Genomic DNA, 24,944 nt, shown 5'->3' on the forward strand with positions numbered 1-24,944 from the left:
TGGTGCTAGTCTAACAGCTATATTTGTAATGGGAAAAGGCCAATATGTTTTTATAGGATCACTCATTTTTAAAAACCTAAAACACCTCTTTCCAATCTGAACCTCTCGCCATTACAATCCTCACACTGTGTGTATGGAATTGATGCTTGTTCTTCAGGGAGTAATTCAGGACAAAATCTGCATTAAGAGCCAATTTAGCTGCAGAGTCCAGTGTCCCACAGCTCTGTATGTTATCAGTGTGAGAGTTGCAGAGCCACGACTGGCATGCACACCACAAAGATACATTCATGTTTCATCAGGAATGTGGCAAGAGCAGCTATAGATAGCAGATCGCCTTGCTCAAGCAGAGCAGCAGAACAGAACAAGAGCAGACGCTGCCAAAAACACAGCGACTGGCTCATGTCTACTGTACGTACTGTATGTATGCGTCATATATGGGCATCAGATATCAGATTAAATGTTAAATATTCTCATTACATTTAAAGATGGTTGCTTGTTTGTTTTCTTCATCACAATATCACCATTTAGTAAAAAAATGCATTGGCAATTTTTAAATAATTTCATGACTTTGGTTTAGGTGGATATTGCCATTTTCTTTTTTCTTTGATCTGTCTATACATGGGTTTCACTCACGTGATTATTTGTTACGGCCGCCATCTTTAGGACTTTGCGTAGCCTCTCCTAGCGGTGTTTGATTCCAGGTTTTTGGAAATCGACTCTGACTCCTGACACTCACCATAGGAGTCGATGTAATCCTCGGGCCCTATCATACACCCGGCGAAATGAGGCGCAAGGTGCGGCGCAAGTGTTTTTTTCTACTGTAGTTTCAGCCTGACGCAGTTCTCATTTTCCCATCCTGTGCCACGTTGTTTAAATAGCAAATGTGTTTGCATCCATTTGTGTGCTCGTGCATGCTGTTCTGAAAGCGAGGTGTGTTCAGGTGCATTGCTGTTTTGAAGAGCTGAAAATTTTAGGATTACAATGCAAAAGAATATTGTTGTGTATGCTACATAAATATAAAAATGCCTACATATTGCCAGTTCATCTTTTAATTTAAAGTAACAAAAATTGGATATATTTAAGCATAGATATGACCTAAATTAGAGCAGGAAAAGGGCTTTTAATTTAGTAATTTTGTTGCCATCATTTAAATTTTTAATTTCACTCCATAATATTAATATCTAATATTTATGTAATATTTTTTGTTAGCACTTTCTATGAAGCCTGTATTTATAATACATTATAAGGGTATTACAAGTGCAAACTTGTAATACCCTTATTACAATATATATATATATATATATATATATGTTATATCAACTCATGAATATTCATAACAACAATTATAATACATCATAATACTTATGTACTTGTGGTTATAAGATTAAGAGTATGATTATGTATAACACACAATGAACACCATATTAAATCTAATTAATTTACAGTATAGAGGACTGTATCATATCTAAGATCTGCACAGTATCTTACATCTTGTGAGTGGTTAGATGTTGAGTGTTTTCTGAGTGTTTTCCTTTGCAGCTAATGTTAATTAACTGATGTGAGCTTAATACTCCAACTGAAAAATAAAAAAGGTTACCATCTAAATAATCAAACTGATATTACAATAAAAATAGTTCAAAGCAAATGTGCCATTTTACACATTCATCTGATCTGATATCTGATCTTATGTCTGTTTAAGAGAAGAAAAAAAAATATTATTATTATTCTTCGTATTATTAGTACTACTACTACTTATAAGTGGTCTTTGACCGCTTTAATTAGCATAAGAAAAATGGCAAGATATGAGATTTATAATACAATATAACCTTGATAAATATAATCCATTGTAAAAGTGGATGCAACATGTTCATTGTGTTATAAATAACCATACTCTTAAAAGCTATTACCACAAATAAGTAAATATTATGTTATATTAAAACTGTTCTTATGAATATTCATGAGATGATACAACATATTTAAGTTTTTTTTTTTTTATATATATAATGCATTATGCATTCATTATAATGGTTTAAGTATATCCTTATAATGTTTCATAAATACGGGCTTCATAGAAAGTGTTACCTATTTTTTCAGTTAACAATATACATTGTATTACAATAAATGGGATCATATTTAACTTTTGAAATGTATTACTTATATAGTTTCTTTTCAACTACAGTTTGCACTTGTAATAAAGATCATCACCTTTTTGAATCTTCCTGTCTGATTGTGATGTTGCTATATTTATTGACACGAAGGAGGCCGAATGTGTTTCCTGATTAGAGATTATCTGTGTTCTCATTGACAGCTGCTCTGTGGAGCGTTTAGGGATTGACTTGGCCCAGCTTTGATGGATGTTGATTGTGACAAAACAGGAGGTAGCAGGCCAGTATCTGCAGCCCTGGAGGAAACACTGTCGGGGGTTTTGTTGGAATAATGCTGGAGACAATCAGTCACAGATTTGATGAAATATCCTTCAAGGTTTTAAAGTATATTTACCCTATGACAGCTGAATCGAAAAGGGAGGAGATCAGTTTCGACTCTGGGTTTATCTCTGTGTATTATTGTGTATTATTAAATTATTAATAACATTATTAAATAAATAAACCATTACAGTGATGAGAATCTAATGAGAATCGAACTAGTCACACATTACTCTATAGTATGTTTTATATATATATATATATATATATATATAGGGGGGGGTCCCATGGAAATATACATTTTTAGATGCATAACATCAGCCATAATCATTTCTCGTGAAGTGTCTCTTTAACGGTGTCATTACAGTCTGGGTCGGACCTAGTGAAGTAAATCCATAAATTACCATTATTTTCCTGTACATCATTAGCATAAGAATTGTTCTCTGTGTCCTTAGTATCCATATTGAAGGACCTTCACTGTCAAGAACAAGAAAGGAAAGTGGGACAGAGTGCTGCTATAAAGTGGAGCATTCAGCCATTCATGACCGCAACCTATTACACACAAATACGTTTAACAAACATCACTTTTTGAACAGTGTTTGTTTTCAAGGTTTTAGCAATGTGTAAATTTGGGCCTGATCCACACTAAACTGTATAGATGCAGGCCAGTAGAGTGGGATGACCATGTGTAATAAAAATAAACATCTTTGATTGGGTTTCACTCAAATTTTCTTTATTTTATGAAATATTTCTTTAATGATAATGAAGCATGGCAAAACATGCTCCCATTATCAAACTCCCATTCCAGTCAGGATAGGGTGAACCTGGAAGCAAACACAACTCCACCAAAACATTCACATAGACGTGACAGCAGAATAGATTGCCTTGTTTTAAAAACAGTTGTCTGTAGGTCAGGTAACTGTGACAGGTCACCGCTTTTAAGAAATCATTTTTTTTTTTTCCACCAGACCCATATTCAGATAATTGTTCAGTAAAAATTAGTTTTTTAATTGCAGATTCATAAACGATTACTTGGATCATAAATATGTTAATAAAATCACACAAAATATCACAAGTTATTTAATGTGGAACCAAACCCCATAGGGCTACATTATTTCAAGTCACATTTGGAATGTATGTGCTTGATTAAGACGTCCATGATCAAAAATACAGTAATATTACAAAATAGTATTGCTATTCAAAATAGCTATGAATATACAGTAAAATGTAATTCATTACTGTGATCAAAGCAATTTTTTTTTTACATCATTACTCCAGTCTTCAGTGTCAGATGATCTTTTAGAAAGCAATCTGATATGCTGGTTTGTTGCTCAAGAAACATTTCTGATTATTATTCGTGCTGAAAAGAGATGTGCTACTTCTTCTTCTTCTTCTTCTTCTTCTTCTTCTTCTTCTTCTTCTTCTTCTTCTTCTTCTTTTTAATTAATAAATAAAGCACAGATTTTGACTGGGAATCAAATGATAACCAATGGTGTGTTATGTATAAGCATGTTTTGTACCAGCTGTGTTATGTTCAAAATGTTTGGGGTTGAAAAATGTGTAATTTTGACCTTAGCTTGCAAATATTGCTCCACGCAGTCGTTTATTACTTAAGCTGAACGAATAGTAACAGGAGGGTATTTGAATCTTGTTAAAAAAGTTAGATTGCAAACATTAAGAATAAACCTGAAAATTTGCATTTACAAGATCAGTGACAAAGCGAAAAATCATTAGCATGGTAAAAACAAAAAAAAAAAAAAGGAAAGAAAAAAAAAATAACTGTCCATGAGAAGATGGTCCCACTAATGAAAGAAAAAGTGTTTCATCATGAAAAAAGTCCCAGTGTCCCTGTTTTATGTTAGACCTATGATCTTATAATTGGGTTCTGAATAATGATCATGCATTAACTTTGAGTTCAATTCATTATTACCATTATTCAAGGATCCAATAGAAAGTGACTCGTTTCACCCAATTTCCTATATTTGATGAGGGCAAGGCAAGTACTGAATACACAGTTGCATGTTTTCCAGTTGTCACAACAAACGAATGAAGTTGTCACACATACAGCTCTTAAATTAATGAGTACTGTAGATTGTCTCACATACAACTTCATTCAATACAGCCATGCACGTTATAGTCCATTCATCACTCATCATTGAACAGTCCAAACAGATATATTTCCTCCTCTGGAATTAAATTCATATATATATATATATATATATATATATATATATATATATATATATATATATATATATATATATATGCACAATAATTTTTGCCAAGTCACAGCTATGTCATGCTATGAGTGTATTTTAATTTTATGTTCTCTCTTGGTGATCAATTGGCCAGTTGTTTGTGCCTCTCGCTTGTTCTGTTCTAACACTGAAAAGAAGTGCTGTCACTGACTCTTTCCCTGAATACCGGCTCTCACTGCTTCTCTGAGATTTTCTCAAATTGAATAAATCACCGGGGGAATTCACACTGTCGAGCATCAGACTTGTTTTTTAGTATCTCGCCCTCTGTTCTTGCTTCAAAGTGGGCCGACAGAGGAGAGGATAGGTGGATGTAAACACACACACACAGAGCGAGAGAGAGAGAGAGAACGGGGTGGTGGGGGTTTGGGAGTTTCTGGCCTCCCTGTGGAGACACTCAACACAAAGAAAGCAATTGAAATGGCTTCCTGGTGGACCTTCATCTCTCTGAGGGCTGTAATCGTGGTTTCATCCACATTATCATGTTTTTGACTTTACTCATTAAAGCCTGGATCTCGTAATGTTTATTGTCCTTCTGTCATTCTATTAACCTTCAGAAGACTAAGAGAATGTGTTTTTATTTTCTAGATTATGTTCCTTTCCTACTACTATTACTACTAATAATAATAACAATAATGCACTTCTGCTTCTCAACATACAAACAATGGACGAAAATAATAGAGTAAATCAAAGACTTTCACGTGAAGACATTTACATGGAGACATATCCATCATCATACGCATTGATGAAATATCTAATTTGATTGCAAACTGCATTGTGCTGCCTAGGCCTTATTCCACCCTTATGTTTCTCCAGCAAACATGACCCTTTATAAAAAACACTTCTGACCACAGCAGTTTGTCTGAGTGACTGTCACGCCAGCCGTTTCTCTGTCAGATTACCAGAGCAAAGACGTTCAGAGTTCTGCCTCTAACCTCGTCTGTCACCATCCATCGACGAGCTCTCAGGGGAGGCGTTTATAGCATGTGCGTCTCTCACTGTCAATCCGATCGCCTTTTCATTATAGCTCTCATGCTCTTTTGAGCGGCTGCCAGACGCAAAGGCAGCTGGACGAGTGATTCTCCAGATTGTAACTGACTTTGACCCTGATGGTGTTTCTTTCTGAATTATGGCCGTCCGTCGCTTCTTATGTCTTAGTGCTCAGAGAGTAGTCGAGCGGGTAATTGGCATTCTTCTATCCCGTTCTCCAGTGTCACATGAGACCCATCACCATGTAACAGACACAACAGTGTACACAACGCTTAAGCTCCAACAAACAGCTCTGGCCTGTCCACATCCATGTGGGTTTGGTGGATTATCTGAAGGGTTTGCTGGCAATGCTCCACTGAGATCAAGCTCTAAACCTGCACACACTACTATTGGCTGTGTCCAATTCCTTAAGACACTGTTAACCCACTGTCACGGCTGATAAGGGAGGCAAGGAGATAAGATGAGGGTGAAGGGGAAACAAAAGGTGCAGGGCTTCAGAGGAGCAGATGGATTCACCTTCAAACTGAGCTTTGGTTACGGTCGTGCAGATCACCGTTTTTAGTGATCACAGAAGTAACAGACAGGTGCTTATAACAGAAATGATTTTGTAGCAAAGGTGATAGGTTGAAATTTTCACATTACTCCACGCTTCCTGGACAATCTTCAAATAATTGCTTTTAAAAATGTCATCTTCAGCAGCATGGCAGGGGGCCAAAACGAAGAAAATATTGGTATATAAAAACTATTTACTGAAATAATGCTTGATTTGACAGAAACACTGATGAGTCACACTTCAAATAAACTGATTTAAAAACAAATCAAAAGTTTGGTGACGGTGAGATTTGAATGGTTTTATTACTTTAATTCAGCAAGAATCCATTAACTGACAGTAAAAGACAATAATAATTTTTCAAATGAATGCTAAAAAAAAAAAAAAAAAAAAAAAAAAAAACAGGGGGGGGGGGGTTATGGATCACAATTTCTACAAAGGTATGTATGTGTACAACATTTATTAGATTAGATATTAAATATGTTCTATTTAATCAAATTAATGGTAGATAAATTGGATACTTTTTATTGTATTTATTTATTCAGAAATTATAAATAAAGATACATTAAATTGATAAAGACATGTATAATGTTACAAATAAATTTCAAATAAATGTTTATCTTTTAAACGTTTTATTTGTCAAACAGTCCCGGAGGAGAAAAAACGAAAAGAAAATGATAAATAAATAAAAATGTCAATGGTTCAGACACTGCATTTCTCCCTCTCACCACTACAGGTCGCCATCTCCAATCCTCCCGAACTCCATTCCAAGCTCAACACACCTGTAACTAACTTTTACCAACAGCTGTTTCCTATCATTACGGACCTATATATACTCATTTCACTCACCATTTGGTCTGGCTTGTTTAATTGTTTAATGTTTTGGATACATACATGGTGTTGACGTTTGATGCCATTCCTGAACCTGTTCTGTTTTGCTTTGTTGGCCTTTTTGTTTATTAAATAGAAGTTTTACCTGCATTTAGATCCAGACCCTGTTTTTTCCATGGTTCTCCCTTACCAGACTGTGACAGAAACAAGCCAGCAGACGTGTGTCCAGCAGGGAACCCTTTTAGCATCTGTCAGGGAGACCAGAGCATTGAGGAGTACGCCAGGCACTTCTTTCGAGTGGCTCGTTGGTCGGCGATGGAGAAGACCTGCCTTATCGTCATCTTCTGGGGAGGCCTAGTTGAGCCCTTCAAGTCCCTGATGCCATACTGGGACCCCAAGGAGTCGCTGGAGGACTACATGAACCTGATTTTACATCTGAGCGGTTCAGCCTAAAGGGTTGAGTTAGCTGCGGAGCCCGCTCACAAAGCACCGAGACATTTACTTTTATTTTACATTTACATTTAATCATTTAGCAGACGCTTTTATCCAAAGCGACTTACAAATGAGAACAATAGAAGCCGTCAGGTCAACAAGAGAACAACAACAGTATACAAGTGCCATGACAAGTCTCAGTTAGTCTAATACAGGTCGCATAGCCAGGTTTTTTTTTTTAAATGAAAGACAAGAAAAGAAGGAAAAGTGGTAGTATTAATTGGTTAAGTGCAGGCGAAAAAGATGAGTCTTTAGATGTTTCTTGAAAATGAATAAAGACTCAGCTGTACGAATTGAGATTGGGAGGTCATTCCACCAGCTGGGCGCAGTCCAGGAGAAGGACCGTGAAAGTGATTTTGAACTTCTTTGGGATGGCACCACAAGGCGTCGGTCACTTGCAGAGTGCAAACTTCTGGAGGGCACATAAGATTTAACCAGTGAGTTTAGGTATGTCGGTGCCGTGCCAGTGGTCGTCTTGTAGGCAAGCATCAGTACCTTGAATTTGATGCAAGCGGCTACTGGTAGCCAGTGTAACCTGATGAGGAGAGGAGTAACGTGAGCTTTTTTTGACTCATTGAAGACAACCCTCGCTGCTGCATTCTGGATCAATTGCAGAGGCTTGATAGTACATGCTGGAAGGCCCGCCAGGAGAGCATTACAATAGTCCAGTCTGGAGAGAACAAGAGCTTGGACAAGAAGTTGGGTGGCTTGCTCTGACAGGAAGGGTCTTATCTTCCTAATGTTGTATAAGGCAAATCTGCAGGACCGGGTCGTTGTAGCAATGTGGTCTGTGAAGCTTAACTGATGATCCATCACAACTCCTAGGTTTCTGGCTGTCCTGGAAGGAGTAATGGTTGACGAACCCAGCTGTATCGAGAAGTTGTGATGAAGCAATGGGTTAGCTGGAATCACCAGGTGTTCTGTCTTCGTAAGGTTAAGCTGAAGGTGATGGTCATTCATTCAGCTAGAAATGTCACTCAGACAGGCTGAAATGCGAGCAGCTACTGTACCATTGGGTCATCTGGTTGGAATGAGAAGTAGAGTTAGCTGTCATCAGCGTAGCAGTGATAAGAAAAGCCATGCTTCTGAATGAAAGATACTAATGACATAATTTAGATGGAGAAGAGAAGTGGTCCAAGTACTGAGCCTTGAGGAACCCCAGTAGCAAGTTGTTGTGACTTAGAAACATCACCCCTCCAAGACACACTGAAGGATCTATCAGAGAGGTAGGACTTAACCCACAGGAATGCGGTTCCAGAGATGCCCATCTTTCTGAGGGTGGACAGGAGAATCTGGTGATTAATGGTGTCAAAAGCAGCAGACAGGTCCAGTAAGATGAGTACTGAGGATTTTGAAGCTGCTCTTGACATTCGCAGGGCTTCAGTAACCGAGAGCAGAGCAGTCTCAGTAGAGTGACCACTTTTGAAGCCAGATTGGTTGCTGTCCAGGAGGTAGTTCTGTACAAGGAACATAAAAAAGCTGGTTGAACACAGCTCGCTCAAGTGTCTTTGCAATGAATGGCAGAAGGGATACCAGTTTGTAGTTTTCTAGAAGCACTGGATTTAGAGATGGTTTCTTAAGCAGTGGGCTTACCCGAGCCTGCTTAAATGCTGAGGGAAATGCTCCAGAGTAAAGAGAGAAGTTGATAATGTGAGTAAGCGAAGGTATGACTGAAGAAGAGATCGCTTGAAGGAAGTGAGTGGGGATCAGATCAAGTGGACAAGTAGTAGGATGATTGGACAGGAGAAGTTTGGAAACGTCCATCTCAGAGAGTGGGGAGAAGGAGGAGAAAGAGTGTGCGTCGGTCATTGTGAAGTTATCCTCAGTCTGCGGTGTGGAGAATTGGTCACTGATGGTTCTGGTCTTATTTGTGAAGAAAACTGCAAAGTTTTCTGCTGTAAGAGTCGATGGAGGAGGTGGTCGAGGCTGATTAAGAAGAGAAGAGAAAGTTTGAAGACTGTCCAAGCGTCACAACAGCTGTTAATTTTGTTGTGGTAGTACCCACAACAGAGACCCACTCACAAGGCTCCTGATGTGGCAATGTCTGCTCATAGTTCCCCCGAAGTGGCAGTGTTCACACATGATCCTCCCGAGGGCGACAGTGCCCACTCACAATGCTCCTGAGGTGGGGGTGTCTGCTTGCGGTTCCCCCAGAGCGGTGGTTTCTGCTCACAGTTCACCTGAGGCAGCAGTGTCTGCTCAGGAACCTCCCAAGGTGCTGGTGTCCGCGGAGGCAGGGTGTCCGCTCACCAACCTCCTGAGGCGCCAGTGTCTGCTCAGGGTTCAACTTAAGTGGTGGTGGCTGCTCACAGTTCCCCCGTGGTGGCAATGTCAACTCAAGGTTCCCCTGAGGTGGTGGGTTCCCACTCGCAATGCTCCCGAGGCAATGGTGCCCGCTCACAATGCTCCTCGGGTGGCAGTGCCCACTCACAATGTTCCTGAGGCAGTAGTGGCTGCTCCCAGTCCCTTGAGGCAGCAGTGTCCCCTCATGAACCTCCTGAGATGGCAGTGTCTGCTCATGAATCCCCCCGATTTGGCAGCGTCCGCTCACGGTACCCCTGAGGCAGCTGTGTCCCCTCACAGTTCCCCCAAGGTGGTGGTACCCGCTCACGATGTGCCCGAGGTAGTGGTGTCCACTTATGGTACCCCTGAGGTGGCGGTGGCTGCTCATGGTTCCCCTGAGGTGGTGGTGTCCGCTCACGAACCTCCTGTGGTGGTGGTCTCTGCTCACAGTTCCCCTGAGGCGGCAGCGCCCACTCACAATGCTCCCTTTCTGGCAACACCTGCCATTGCCTGCTCCAAGGTGGCAGCTCCATACACACCGCTGTGGTGGTTGCTGGTTCTGCCAGGGGTCCCCATCCCGCCAGCTCTATCTCAGTTTTTAGGTCCTACTCCTGAACACGGATATGAACCCCATCCTTTCCCCCTACTATGCCTCCGCTCTGCCATTCCCCTGGTTGGGCGCTTGTTCCGTTCCTTATAGGAGAGGTCCTGTCATAGATCCAGGCACTGTGTTTCTACCACTGTCCTCCCTTACCAGACCGTGACAAAAATATAGTCAAATTTGGCAACAATTATAATGATTTTTGAAGGAACATGTAACACTGAAGACTGGAGTAATAACATTAATAAATTACATGCTTACATATTCAATGTAATAATATTTCACAATGTTATTTTTTTTACTATTTTTTTTAACAAAATGAATGCAGCTTTAGTGAGCAGAACAGTTTTCTTTGAAGTCTGTGTTACTGTGTTCCGTGAATTTCTGTATTATGGAGTTTTGAAGAGGGGTTCAGGTTCCTGGTGCTTGACTTCCTGTGGTTTTCTCTAGCTTTTATTCCTTAAGGTCTCCAACTCATGTTGCTCGGTGTTTTAGGCTAAGCAGAGCAGATAAAAGATGTATCTTGCCTTATATAAAAAATAAAAAAACAGGCATGCTCATACTTCTAATATTAAGTTGTTCATCTTGAGAGATCTCTCTTTCAAAACCGTGCATATCTTCCCTCATTTCCCCATAGCAGCAATTATGAAGATAAAGGAGTCAGAGGTCTGCTGCTCTTGCTGTTAATCTAAGTCAGTCTTTTTTGCAGACTTCCATGTATTTTTCAGCTCCTTTTATTTATTTGTTTATTTATGCACAAGGTGGCTACAGGAAAAGTATAAGGATCACTGGGGTGTTTAGCAAAATAAATGATGGAATGCTCCATGAATAAAACTGTTCAAGACCTCATTATTATTTGCATCATGCATTCATTATAATGCCTTACTAATACCCCTATACTGTATTACAAATATGGGCTTTATAGATTACCAAAATTATTAAAGAGAAGAGTCAAGGCTTAACAACTGAGAATCATGCATTAAAGGAGTAAAAATACAGTTTTAGATCTATGCTTCTCAAGGTTAGTTTATTGCACCAAAAGGTCCAAGATATGTAAACATGAGAGTTTCCCATCCTCATTTACATAAGTCTGTTAAGGGACATTATCTCTTGAACAAACTGAAGTAAATGCCCATTGTTGTGACTGGCCATCTTCACATTGTAGCCTCACCCTCCTTTACAGCATGGCATAGGTTTTGAAATGCAAGCTGGCAAGCACTGTAGTAACCACATATATTTGAGTCTGACTTGGATAATGATGCAGAAGAAAATAAAACAACACAACCACAAAGACTACAACAGCTTGGTAATTTATTTTGCTTGCTTCAGTTCTTAACTTCCATTATAAGGTTTTAAAAGTAGTATTATTACCCATTGTATTACAAAAGATGACTGAAGATGATAAAAACACACAAATAAATAAATAAATATATATATTTTTATCAACCAGTAGCATGTTGAGGATAATTATTAAAACAGTCTGTTGTGAAACATGAAGAACAAATACAAATGTTACATTTTATTTACTCAGGCATGCCATTAAAAACTGCTGGGATCTTTACAAAGGCTTCGCGAATTTTCTTTACATTCACTAAATTTGATGGTCTTACTCAACATCTTCATCAGCAGTATGGCTCTTTTGATTGATGGACAGTTATACAGAACACGAGAGAGAAATTGATAATGCAAGTGTTTACAGACGGTATGAGATGTTAAATAGTGACCTCCATAATGCATTACGTTACTTTTGTGTAAGGTATTGTTTTTTTGTTTTGTTTTTTTCACTTGAGTTGGGCTTGCTTATTTGTTTTTGTTATAAAGGCCAAATGTTAGAAAAAGTTTTGCCAATTGTAGGGGCCCTTTCACACCAAAAGTTAAATTAATAAGCCTCAGTGAGTCACTGAATAAATAGGAAAAAAGCAAATTGCATTACATATTTCAAAAAGCAATTTTAGAATTATGTGTTATTTTACTAGTTACTTGAAAAACTACATTAGATTGACTTACGCAGACAGTAGCAGTGTTGTTTGTCTGGTTTGGTGCAGACGTGATGTGCGATCAATAGCATGAGTGCAGACGATCATGAGGTTCTGGATGACCCAGTTCAGGCTAAAACAGAAAGTAAAAAGATAAGTCAGTTAAAAGTGTGAAATGTATTCATCTTACTCACAGAACTGGGACAAAATTGCCAATGAGTCACGTGATTCTGTTCACATGGCTACAGAGCACAACAGTCAGGATCCAGAAATAGAAACTTAATTTCCTCCATAGGGAAACTGATTTTTAACAATAACTGATCAATGCTGAAAGATAGACATGAGGTTGTTAACTAATTGTGTATGATGAACCTGCCCTTTCATGTTAATGCTGATCAATTACAGAATTCATGGTGAAAACAAACCATGCCATTAGAGTTCTTTACCCCGCCCATTCCCTTTGGAAGAAATTATCTCAAAATACTTTGAATTATTTTTTTATTTTTATTTTTTTTTAAGAAGAAATGAATGAGAAAAACACCACCATCACAAAAACTGCTGATGCACATCAGTGATGTTATTGTTCAGTTTGCATTCCTCAAATTAAAGTAGCATGTTCCATTTATTGGTGTTTAGTGTGGTCAATAAGAATTGAGTTGGCTGAACAAATTGTCCCATCTTGGCTGTCGTGAATGATTTCACAAGTGGACATTTAAAACAATGGCCAACTAAACCCCCAAATCCCATTTAAACACAAATGATGGGATGGCCCTTGAAAGGCAACAGATTGCATTTATAAGCACCCAATCAATAAACTGTCACAGCACGGGCAGGTCAGACATACATCAAACCATCAGTAAAGAACGACCGGCGTCTGAGGAGCGCAACTCACAGCCTCAGACTCTCGACAGAACAAACACAGGCCATTGACATGAAATATGCATGGTGTAGTTAACCTCCCATTTTGTGGCAGGTTTTTTCTCAGTCACGGCAGGTCGGGTCTTAAGTGGATCCTGGCCAGCCTCGATTTGTTTGGTTAGCTGCGGCTGGATTAGCCATGAGCACAGTCAAAGACCCAATAGGGAATACTGAGCGATACTGCATCTTTATGACTCTTTACTCCCAGTGCTCATACTTAGAGAGCAACAGTGACTGCACAGTTTTACAGTGCCTTGGTTGTAAAAGTATTTTTCCTATTCATTTCCACAATGGGGTTTCAAACACTTCAGTAAGTATATATTTTAGGCCAAACCAAACAGCTCACTCCAGTTATATTATTTCAGCCTTTCTACTATATAAAGTTTGTTTGTTTTATAGCAAAAGATAACTCCAACAGGATTTTTTTTTTTAACAAAGCATATAACTTTTAAACAAAAACACTTGTTTAATATTGGTAAACCCTTCAGCTGACAATGTAGATGCCTGACGAACGTTGTTGTTGTGATTACACATAAATACATGAAGCAGCTTTTCCCTCATCACTGTAACGTGCTGCTTTTGCAAGGTTCTGTGAAAAAGTTTCAGCTTTTATTTTCCTTTTATGCCGTTAAGAAAATATCACAGGTTCATCCCGATTGTCGAAATTATCCATCCTCTATCACTTTTAGTCAACTTTTATGAAACTCCTCTTAGCTAGCACGTCTTTTCAAAGTATAGCAGCATTATCGAATAGAGTGTGCTGACTTAATGGCTTCTGTTCACAAACAACAAGGGCACTTGTCAACTTCTTCTGAACTCACAATGCCTCAACAGCGGACATTTTTGCCAATATGTGTTTAGGGTTCAGATTGTGCTAAATTTGGAGAATAATGCACGGCACTCAGTTCTTCTTCTTCTTTTTTTTATTATTATTACATCAAGGTAATAATAATAATAATAATAATAATAATAATAATATAAAAAGTGCATGAATTAACTTTTCATCTCATGATGCACTGGAAATGGCATGGCATATTTTGAATTGATTTGAGAAATATTTCAATACAGTTGTACAGACATTAGTTCTGATGCTCATCATTTGCAATACTAAATGGGAATGGGCAGTCACTGACGTGCTATTTTACCGTAATTTGCATTTCTATGGATCTCTTAAAATCAAAAGCATTCTAGTACTACAGAAGCATAATTTATTATAATATCTGAGCACATCACATGACAGGTATCCATCCAAAGATATTTGTTTTTTAACATATTTTAGATTTTGTGTTCTAAAATAATTTAGAGAAATTTGCATTTTTACAATATTGTTAGGCCTCAATGAGAGATTAGTCAAATTAGAGTTAAGCAGTATCGACACAGAACATGTTCAAATTGAATTAAATCATTTTGTCTTCAGTTGTGTTTGTTATGGGTCCACTCTGGAGAATTATGATTTGACTCAAAGTCTACCACTGTGCTGTACAAATAAAAGAACACATGCTGTTAGATGCTTTTCTAAATGCTGTTTTGAGGCTGTTAAGAGTTTCATTGATTTTGGTTTAGCATCACTTCATTAGCAGGCATGCTGACCATCATTTAGCCATGTTTCTTTATCAGCATACTTGATGCTATGGCAACCATCCAACTGCTATACGTAACTCATCCCACACCATTTCTGCCTTGAACATCAAGATGCTCCATAGCTTTTTGAGATTTTCCTAAACAGCCATGGTGTTAATACTTATACCGTAATATAATTAAGTGGTTAAGAAATGCTATATAGTATATACTGTACAATATCACCATATTTCTTTACTTTAATATATTGTATGTATGCAAGTAAAGTTGGATATAAAATGTCTGAATGTTGCATCAGAAATCGAGTCTAATCAGACCAGACAACATTTTCCCAATCTTCTATAATCCAGATTTAGTCTGTTCTTCACCCGGTATCATCTTCTGCTGTTGTAGCACATCTGCTTCAAGGTTCATGGTGCATTCATGCTTGTTTGTGAACATGTGTTGTAACAAGTGGTTATCTGAGTTAGTGTTGCCTTTCTATCAGCTCAAACCACCCTGGCCATTCTCATCTGACCTCTGGCATCAACAAGGCATTTTCACAAAGAATTGCTGCTCACTGGACTTTTTCATTATCTAAAATCTAGAGATGGTTGTACATTAATATGCCAGTAGATCACCAGTTTCTGAAATACTTAGACCAGCACGACTGGCACCAAAAATCATGCCACAGTCAAAGTCACTTAAATTACCCACCTTCCCCATACTGATGCTGGGTTTGAACTTCAGCAGGTCGTCTTGACATTTCTGTCATGTGATTAGTTGATTGGATATTTGCATTAATGAGCTGAATCCACTTTTAAACCAAACAGCTTTCTGTTGGTCAATGTGGATATTTTGCACGACCAACCTGATCCTGTGGCAAATTGGATAATTCATGGTCGTGTGGATTCCTATTGTAATGAATAGATTTTTCCTATGAAAAGGTTGTTGAAAAGCAATAAATGTGACTTCATCTATGGAGAACCTTTTATTTTTTAGAGTGTTTGCTGGCTGGCTCCAAACTCATGCAAAATAAAAACAGCAGGCAACTTATTCTGTAGTGCTGCAATGAGATGGCTTTCACAGCAGATTTTTCGACACCGATCTTGTGAACAGTATCCACACATAAGTGTGACACTTACATTAAATAAACAGCTGCTAATTAGACAGAATGACACACTAGTGAAACTCAGCAAAAAAAAAAAAAAAAAAAAACATTGGCTCACTACAGGGACCTAGGCCTCATCCATCTGCAAACTTCTCCATCAGGGGGCCTTCAACATAAAGCCACATGATACTGCAAGGAAATCACGCCTGTCCAGAGCCATTATGCCTCAGGGGAGAGAGCAGACCTCTACATATCTCAAGTTAATTGAAGTTGTGATGCAGCACCGGGTGTAGGGAGTAGCAATGTATCTTTGTAATGAAGCTGGGAGATAAATTGTTTGTGACTTTTTTTGAGACATCTCATCCCACTCCATCTCTCTGTTTCACCTCCTCCCACTCCTGGAGCAGACAATAAAAGGGGAAGTTTATTTTTATATATTATGCCTCTGCTGTGGTGCAAATGGGCTAGAACATGTTGAGATGGGTCAGCGGCGTCCCCTGAGGCACTCTGATTTGCTGCCAGTTGGAAATACAATACAAACATTGAAGCATTGTGGGCATCACACCGCCTGTCCGTTTTTTCTTTGGCCCCCTGTTTAGAAGTACTGTTGATTTCCAAATAGGGGGCCAAAGACATTTACTAAAATCATGCAGTGATCCGCATGAACTCCAACACATGCTCTCCATCTGTGCAGAAATGTAATTTCCCCCATCAGGAATTCGAGCTGCGTGGAATGCTTTGGGAACACCTTCAGCGTGACTACGCTCTGAATCATATGTGTATTTAGTCCAATGGATGGGACAGGACATCACGGGCAGGGTAATGTAGAGACCAGGGAGCTAAAAACCATGTGCAGTGGATACAGTGGCAGCTTCTGTCATTCAGCGAAGCGCTCTTTGTGTGTCATTTCTATTTAATGTTATCTGTCCTTGTAAAAGCATAAGCCATGTCAACAGTGAAAGACAAGCATATAAGGGCGAGAGCAGACAGTATTTTAGACTGTGTGTTCCTCCTTGCCAGAGCTACATTATGGGTGACAATACACACTCAAGACCAAGGGGTTTTTGTCTCAAGGTCCAATGTTGGGGACACATTGTCATCACGTATGCTAATGACGGATGCCTTCCTCACAGGTTGGGTCTGGTCATGAGTGGCCACCCAGCCTGCGGTCTGTAGAGTGGCCACAATCTCACTTGGCACATCTACTGCCTGGAGATGCTGGTTGTGTCTAGCATCGAAACCCTTCCTCCCGGACCTAAGAGGCCACCATGTGCTTGGTGCACCGACAACACAGCAGAGTATCTGTGAGTGGTGGTCTCTATGTGAGCCTCCTTACAGGATGTCCAGAATGTGGAGTGTAGTCAGGCCTCCTCTTGTTGGAGAGTTGTCATGCTGAGGCCCAGTGTTGAGTTACTCTGAAAATGTAATCAAATTACTGATTACTGATTACTCCTTTTAAAAGTAATCACATTACTGTTCTGATAACTTTATTTCAAAAGTAATTAGTTACATTACGAGTTACATTACTTTTTTTCTCTATGAATTTTATGAAATCCCAGCATACATGCTCCTTATAAATATTTGTTATTAAATCATCAACAATCACAGAACACTGCTATCTTTAACTAAAGCAAGTGGCTGCTGCGTGCATGGTTTGGCAGAATGCAAGCAAAGAGTGCTGCATTTATAATCTCTAAAAGACATCTCAGTTCATCGCAATCTCACAAATCTCTGTTATAACACAGTAAATATATGCATAATTAATAGTTCATAATGTCTACAATTCGTGTGTTATAATGAGAGGAAACATGGCCATGCAAATTTCAGCACTGCATTGCTCAATGCTGCAAACACGTGTAATAGCTAGGTTTGGGTATCGATTGGAAGTTGTGCGTCCCTTACTTTAAGGCTAATAAATGTATTTCATGATCTGGGTCATTGTTTAATACAAAACCACACAAAATGTTTGTACTGTAGTAGCAACAATGTCATTTGTAAAGAACAGTACTGTGCAAAAGTCTCCAAAAAATGGTTTTAAGATTCGATGGAAATGTAAACTGATATTTTCTACTGACACACTACAGCAAAAGATATAAATAACTGGCTGAACACCATTCTTTGAGATGAAAATACTAATGTGCCTAAGACTTTTGCACAGTAGTGTATGTATAAAATACGTATAGATTAAGTATATTTTTTAAATAAGTATAATTTAAGTATGCGTTCATATGTGTTAAGGGCTAGATTTTCGCTGGAGGAAACAGCTGTGGTGTGATGAGTGGTGAACGGAGTGAAAACTTTACAGTAGATGGGAAACCGATTGCTCCCTCGTGACCTTTTGTAAAATGTATTTATGACAAAGAACTGCACAGATACAGATATTATAACAATCTGTCAATAAACACACACCTTGTGTCCTCTGTTTCTGTTTGAGTCCGCTCGCGCTGCTCTGCCACGGTCTGCAGATTGAAGAGCGTGCTGAAAGACGGTGAGGAGACGGGTCTGCCACTGTTTTCATATGAAATTTAAGTGGACTGACTCTGAGGCGATTGCAAATTTGTGTACAGTTTATGGAGCTAAATGCTATAGCCCCGCTAAAAAAGTTTAACAATGCCCATGCTCCTTGTGTACATTTCAGAGAAGCAGGACAAATATTTCAATCGATCGCTCAGGCATTTAAGAGTCACCGAAATGAGGCACCGAAATCTGCGCTCTTATTCAGTTCGGTGCATACCGGTTTCTCCATACTGGCACCAGGTTTCGGTACCCAAACCTAGTTATAGTCTAAATAGAAAATCTGGATACACCTGCGCCTGCTAATCTTTTATATTTTATATTAGTTCATGTTGCTTTTGTGAAATAGATGAATGACAATTTATTTGTTTTAGATATTTTATATTTAGATATTTCTGTTTTACTGGAGTCTCATGAATAATTTTATTCTCACAGTTCGTCCTTTTTACAACCTCTAGATGATAAAACACTGCATTCTGTCAGCAATATAACGCGGCAGTATCGTTGGCTTATAACTATATTCTAATTACTATTTTGAAAATTATAACGCGTTAGATTACTCCGTTACTAAAAAAGTAATCAAATTACAGAAAGGCTTACTAAGTAACGCGTTACTCCCCAAAACTGCTGAGGCCTTCGATCCGCTGAGAGCTCGACCATTTATGTGAGTGTCATCAGGTCTCCTCTCATTACCGAGGGTTATTGAGAACTCCTGGGGGATGGAGGCTCCACCCTGAGGTGGTGGAGCTCATCTGGTACAGTTGTCTGCAGGGTTATCCCACTCCACTTTGATGGTTTCTGTGGTGGCCCTATCTGCATACCAGGCCCCTCTCGGTTGGCCTTCAGGATGCTGTGGGATATCCACTCAGTTTACTTGTCAGATTCTATACCTGCATTTTGTGTCACTCCTGGCTCCTTTTTCTCTCGCTTTAGCTGTGGTCTTCCACACTAGGCAGGGACTTGCCAGTCTGGCAGCGTGAGCAGACTAGTTCCCAAAGCATTAGACGCAGCTCAAGTTCCTGAAGGGGAATGTCTCTAGGTTACGTGTCTTACCATAGTTTCCCAGAGGGAACGAGACACTGTGTATCATTGCCATACTTCCAGCATCCACTGCACAGGCTTTTAAGCTCCCTGGTCTCAGTAGAATGAGTAGAATGAGGTGCATCAAAGAGATATAAGTCGCTTTCAATGTAACATTGGTTAAACCTTAACTATACATTGATAAAATGCACTTTGTAAAAATGTCAATTCATGTTTTTTAAAGAACATTTTAAATCATTGTTTTAGGAATATTTTGTCATGTTCAACATACTAAAAGCACATGTAAAATACTTGATTATCATTTTTACTTTAGTTTGCAATTCAATATGACATGGGAAGTCATGGCCTAATGGTTAGAGATTCAAACATATAATCCAAAGGTTGCAAGTTCGAGAAGAAATTACATTATGGTATATTTTAGTTTACATGTTCAACAAGCACCATCAAGGTTGTCAACACACAACCAGCAAAAGGTAGTAACTCAGAGCTTTTAAGTCTGTTTCTGCAGAGCTTTTACTCTACAGCAGGAGTATATATTGAGGCCATTGTGGCATGCCATGATTTTTAATCTCATGTTGAGTGGCCTAATGGATAGAGAGTCAGACTTGTAACTCGAAGGTAGCGGGTTTGAGTCTCCGATTTGGCAGGAATTGTCGTGGGGGAGTGAACAACCAGTGCTCTTTCCACCTTTAATACCACAACTGAGGTGAGACCATTGAGCAAGGCACCGAACCCCCAACTGCTCCCCAGGCACCGCAACAGTAGCTGTGTTTACATGGACCCTTCTAATCCGATCGTGATAGGACTAGAAGCACAATCAGAATAAAAATGTCACATGTAAACACGTCAATCGGATTGAACTGGCTCGATCCAACTGAAATTTCGATCGGATTGTAAGGGATGGTTTATCCCTTTTGTAATCTGAGCAAAAGGACATGTAAACACTTGATCGGATTGGAAACTGAAACTGGAAAGTACTGCGCATGCGCAATGACGTAAAAATAGCGTAATTACGTATGATGCGCGGAACGAGGTGTACTTCCTGGTGAATAAAGTGTCATAAATAAGTGTCCTGTCTTAATAAATCTCCCCTTTCGCTCAGTGTATTTGAAGTGGAACACGACCACGTCCCACCAGTCCTCGTTTAAGACTCTCATCAACAGACGACTAGTGAGTCTTGAGTGTGGGAAGAGGCACTTTTACTACTTTTTTCTTTGCTAAAGTAAAGTTAAGCAGCACAACAGTTCATGTGCTGATCGTCGCCAAATTAGGACCCGAAGTAGATAAATATAACATGTGCTTTTTAAAACAGGAGCGAGAAACTCTGTAAATTCATGCAGTGTGTGCATGTCAAAAGAGTAAATCCGAATAGAAGCTTGTGACATGTAAACGCGCACATCAACCCGATCACTTTATTTACCATTCATGTACTTTCGGATTCGTTAATCAGAATTAATTAATTCCGATGGAAGCAAAAAGTGTCCATGTAAATGCTACCGACTGCCCAATGCTCTGTGTATGTGTGTGTGTGTGTGTGTGTGTGCGTGTTTGTTCACTACTCACTGCTGTGTGTGTGCACTTGGATAGGTTAAATGCAAAGCACAAATTCCAAGTATGGGACACCATAGTTGGCCTCACGTCATGTCCTTTCCTTTTCTGAAAACAAAAGGTATTTTACTTAAGCAAACTGCTGAAGAGGAAACTCTCTTCCCCCATGGCCTGCACTTTTTCCACATTCTTTATCCTACTTTCCAAAATGCACATATCAAAGCTTGTCTGTTCATGATAAGTGCAAAGAGGTGATGTGGATCAATACGAAAGTGTACAGGAAAGGAGAATGTTTTAAAGACAGGATAAATGAAGTTCTAGAGATGCATAACTCATTTGCCCTCATTTCTCTTTAAAGGACAAAGCATTTACCGAGTAAATCATCTCACAGCCTTTATACTCATTTATCTTTTTTACACAGGAATAGATAAGCATGACTTCAGCATTTTTGTTCATGTAGTAAATCATGCGCTGCCCTCTAACGCCTTTCAGCATAGGTGTGTGTCTTCCGGTGTCTCACGGGTTTGTGTGTGCGTGTGTTTGTTTCAGTATTGGACCCTGATCAGGAGAACGTAGAGGCCCTGATGCAGAGGTTTAAGGAGAGTTTCCGGACCAACATCACTATGGAAATAACACACTTCCAGAATGTTACACACAGCTCCTCCACTGGACGCAAGAGAGGACAAGCTCACACCAGAGGTTTGCAATACACTGACTCAGTAACATGCTCAATCTTCACACATGTATACATTGTTTTTCCCCCAGTTTAACACATTACAATTATTTAACTCAATAAATCTCTTTGTTTCTGCCATACTTTGGCTAGCATTGATTATATGAACAATGCTATCAAGCGAGATAGAACACAAAATATAACTTAATTCAGTACCAGTGTACTGTACATTTTATCCTGCAGTTTAACAAATTACAAATATTTAACTCAAAGCAGCATCCTTTTTTTTTTTTTTTTTTTTTTGGCATCCTTCGGCTAGTGTTAGAGTAGACTATATGAACATACTATCAAGCATGATAGAACGCAAAATACGACTTATGCTACGGCGTGCTGTCTGTGAAGCAGTTTTCTGTGAACACAGGCATCCGACACATGCTCAAGCTGTGACGCTAACAATGGAGGACAGGAGGCAGATGCAAGTAAAGGTAGTTTATTGACAGGAGTAGTGATGGATGAATTTTGGTGAGTGACGCAGGAACCACGATGGCAGCACAGACAGGTGGGTAGGTGGTTTGAGTGCGTTGGTAGCGATGGCGGTGATGGTAGATCGGTGATCGGCGGTGATAATCCGTGAATGACTGTGAATATCCAATGAAGACTGAAGCAGGACAGTGAGCAAAGACAGGAACACAGGAGCACGAACAGACATCGACACGAGGACCTCAAACAACGATCTGACAAACAGGAGACGAAAGACAGGGCATTAAATAGGCGGTTGGAATGAGATGCACCTGCCGCTGATCAGGCGATCAGTGGCAACACCCACATGAACCAATCAACATGACATAACATGACTACAGCTGGAGACGGTGCATTCACGAACCGTGACAGTACCCCTCCTCCTAAGGACGCCTCCTGGCGTCCCCAGAATCTCTTACCTGTCGATTACCTTACCAACTTCTCTCCTCCGGACCGTAACCCTCCCAGTCCACCAAGTACTGAAATCCGCGTCCCCTCCTTCTAGAGTCCAGAATACGATTTACCAAATAGGTGGTCTCCCCATCTACGAGACGCAGCGGGGGAGGGACCGGGGTAGGCGGATTAATGGGAGAATGAAATACGGGCTTGATTTTGGACACATGAAAGGCGGGATGAATTCTCCTGTACGTAGGAGGGAGTTTAAGGCGGACTGCCACCGGACTAATGATCTTGGTGACAGTAAACGGGCCAATAAATTTGGGAGCCAATTTATTAGATACGGACCGGAGAGGAATATTCTTGGTTGAAAGCCACACCTTTTGACCCACAACGTATACGGGAGGCCTAGACCGGTGGCGATCGGCCTTGGCCTTGGTGCGCGCCCCCACTTGGAGTAGAGTCTCACGGGCTCTGGTCCAAGTGCGGTGGCACCTCTGGACGAAGGCGTGAGCGGAGGGGACCGCAACTTCGGATTCCATACTAGGAAAAATAGGTGGCTGGTAACCTACACTACACTCAAAAGGAGATAGGCCCGTAGCTGATACTGGTAAGGTATTGTGGGCGTACTCCACCATAGACAATTGTTGGCTCCAGGAGGAAGGATTCTTGGAGACCAAACATCGCAACACCCTTTCCAAATCTTGGTTGGCTCTCTCGGTTTGACCATTGCTCTGGGGGTGAAACCCTGAGGACAGACTTACAGTCGCTCCAAGTAGTCTATAGAATTCTTGCCAAAATTTAGCCACAAATTGGGGTCCCCTGTCGGAAACCACATCTATCGGGAGGCCATGTAAACGAAAGACGTGGTCTACGACGGTCAACGCTGTCTCCTTGGCTGAGGGTAATTTGGGCAAGGGAATAAAGTGGGCCGCCTTCGAGAACCGGTCCACCACGGTTAAAACTACCGTGTTGCCCTGGGAGGGCGGGAGGGCGGTAATAAAATCTAGAGCGATGTGGGACCAGGGTCTCGAAGGAACTGGCAGCGGTTGGAGTAACCCATCAGGGGGCCGATTGGAAGTCTTACCAGTGGCACAAACCGAGCAAGCCAAAACAAAACTGTGAATGTCGCGAGCCATAAGTGGCCACCAGAATCGTTGCTTGACTAAAAATCTAGTACGGTTAACCCCTGGATGGCAAGCTACATTCGAGCAATGTCCCCACTGGATAACGTTGGACCTTAATCCCTCCGGCACAAATAAGCGGTTCGGTGGGCACCCGGGCGGAGGTGTTACCCCTTCTAAGGCCGTTCTGACCTTCGATTCGATCTCCCATGTGAGAGTGGAGACCACTAATGTCTCAGGAAAAATACACTCGGGAGTGGACGGGCGTTCGGAATGGTCAAAAATACGCGACAAAGAATCGGGTTTGATATTTTTGGAACCCGGGCGGTACGAGATAGTAAAGTCAAAACGTCCGAAAAAAAGTGCCCACCGAGCCTGCCTGGAGTTCAACCTCTTGGCGGTGCTAATGTACTCTAAATTCTTGTGGTCAGTCCATACTATAAAAGGAACCCCCGATCCCTCTAACCAGTGTCGCCATTCCTCCAATGCCATCTTAACTGCCAACAATTCTCGGTTACCAATATCGTAATTTCGTTCTGCCGGAGATAAACGATATGAAAAATACGCGCAAGGGTGGACCTTGTCGTCTAAGGGAGAACGTTGAGATAACACCGCTCCTACCCCCACCTCTGATGCGTCGACCTCCACCACGAACTGACGTGTAGGGTCAGGGGTAATCAGAATAGGGGCTGAAATGAAACGGCTCTTCAGTTTGGCAAACACAGCCTCAGCTGTGTCCGACCACCTGAACGCAGTTTTGGCGGAGGTCAAGGCGGTCAGAGGTGAGGCTAGTTGGCTGAAGTTGCGAATAAAACGCCGGTAGAAGTTAGCGAACCCCGGAAACCTCTGTAGGGCCTTACGGGAATCTGGGCTTGGTCACTCTACCACAGCCTTAACCTTCTCGGGATCCATGCGTATTCCCTCAGTCGACACGATATACCCCAAAAATGGAATTGACTGTGCATGAAATTCGCATTTCTCCGCCTTGACAAAAAGCCCATTCTCTAGCAACCTCTGAAGCACTCGTTGGACGTGCTGCACATGTTCCTGGAGAGAAGAAGAAAAAATCAATATGTCGTCCAGGTAGACATAAATGAACTGATCGATCATATCTCGCAGCACGTCGTTGACGAGTGCCTGGA

At 40.4% G+C, this 24,944-nt stretch overlaps 1 protein-coding gene across 1 annotated transcript in view; it reads left to right on the top strand.

Moving 5' to 3' along the window:
- Positions 1-24,944, top strand: part of LOC132140726 (astrotactin-2-like) — a 534,505-nt gene that overhangs the window by 207,874 nt on the left and 301,687 nt on the right. Inside the window, exon 4 of the mRNA XM_059549640.1 lies at positions 21,640-21,789. Coding sequence (XP_059405623.1) covers positions 21,640-21,789 — 150 coding nt within the window. The remainder of the gene's footprint in view (positions 1-21,639; positions 21,790-24,944) is intronic.

The sequence above is a fragment of the Carassius carassius genome, chromosome 5, assembly GCF_963082965.1.
Source record: "Carassius carassius chromosome 5, fCarCar2.1, whole genome shotgun sequence".
NCBI classification, from domain to species: domain Eukaryota; kingdom Metazoa; phylum Chordata; class Actinopteri; order Cypriniformes; family Cyprinidae; genus Carassius; species Carassius carassius.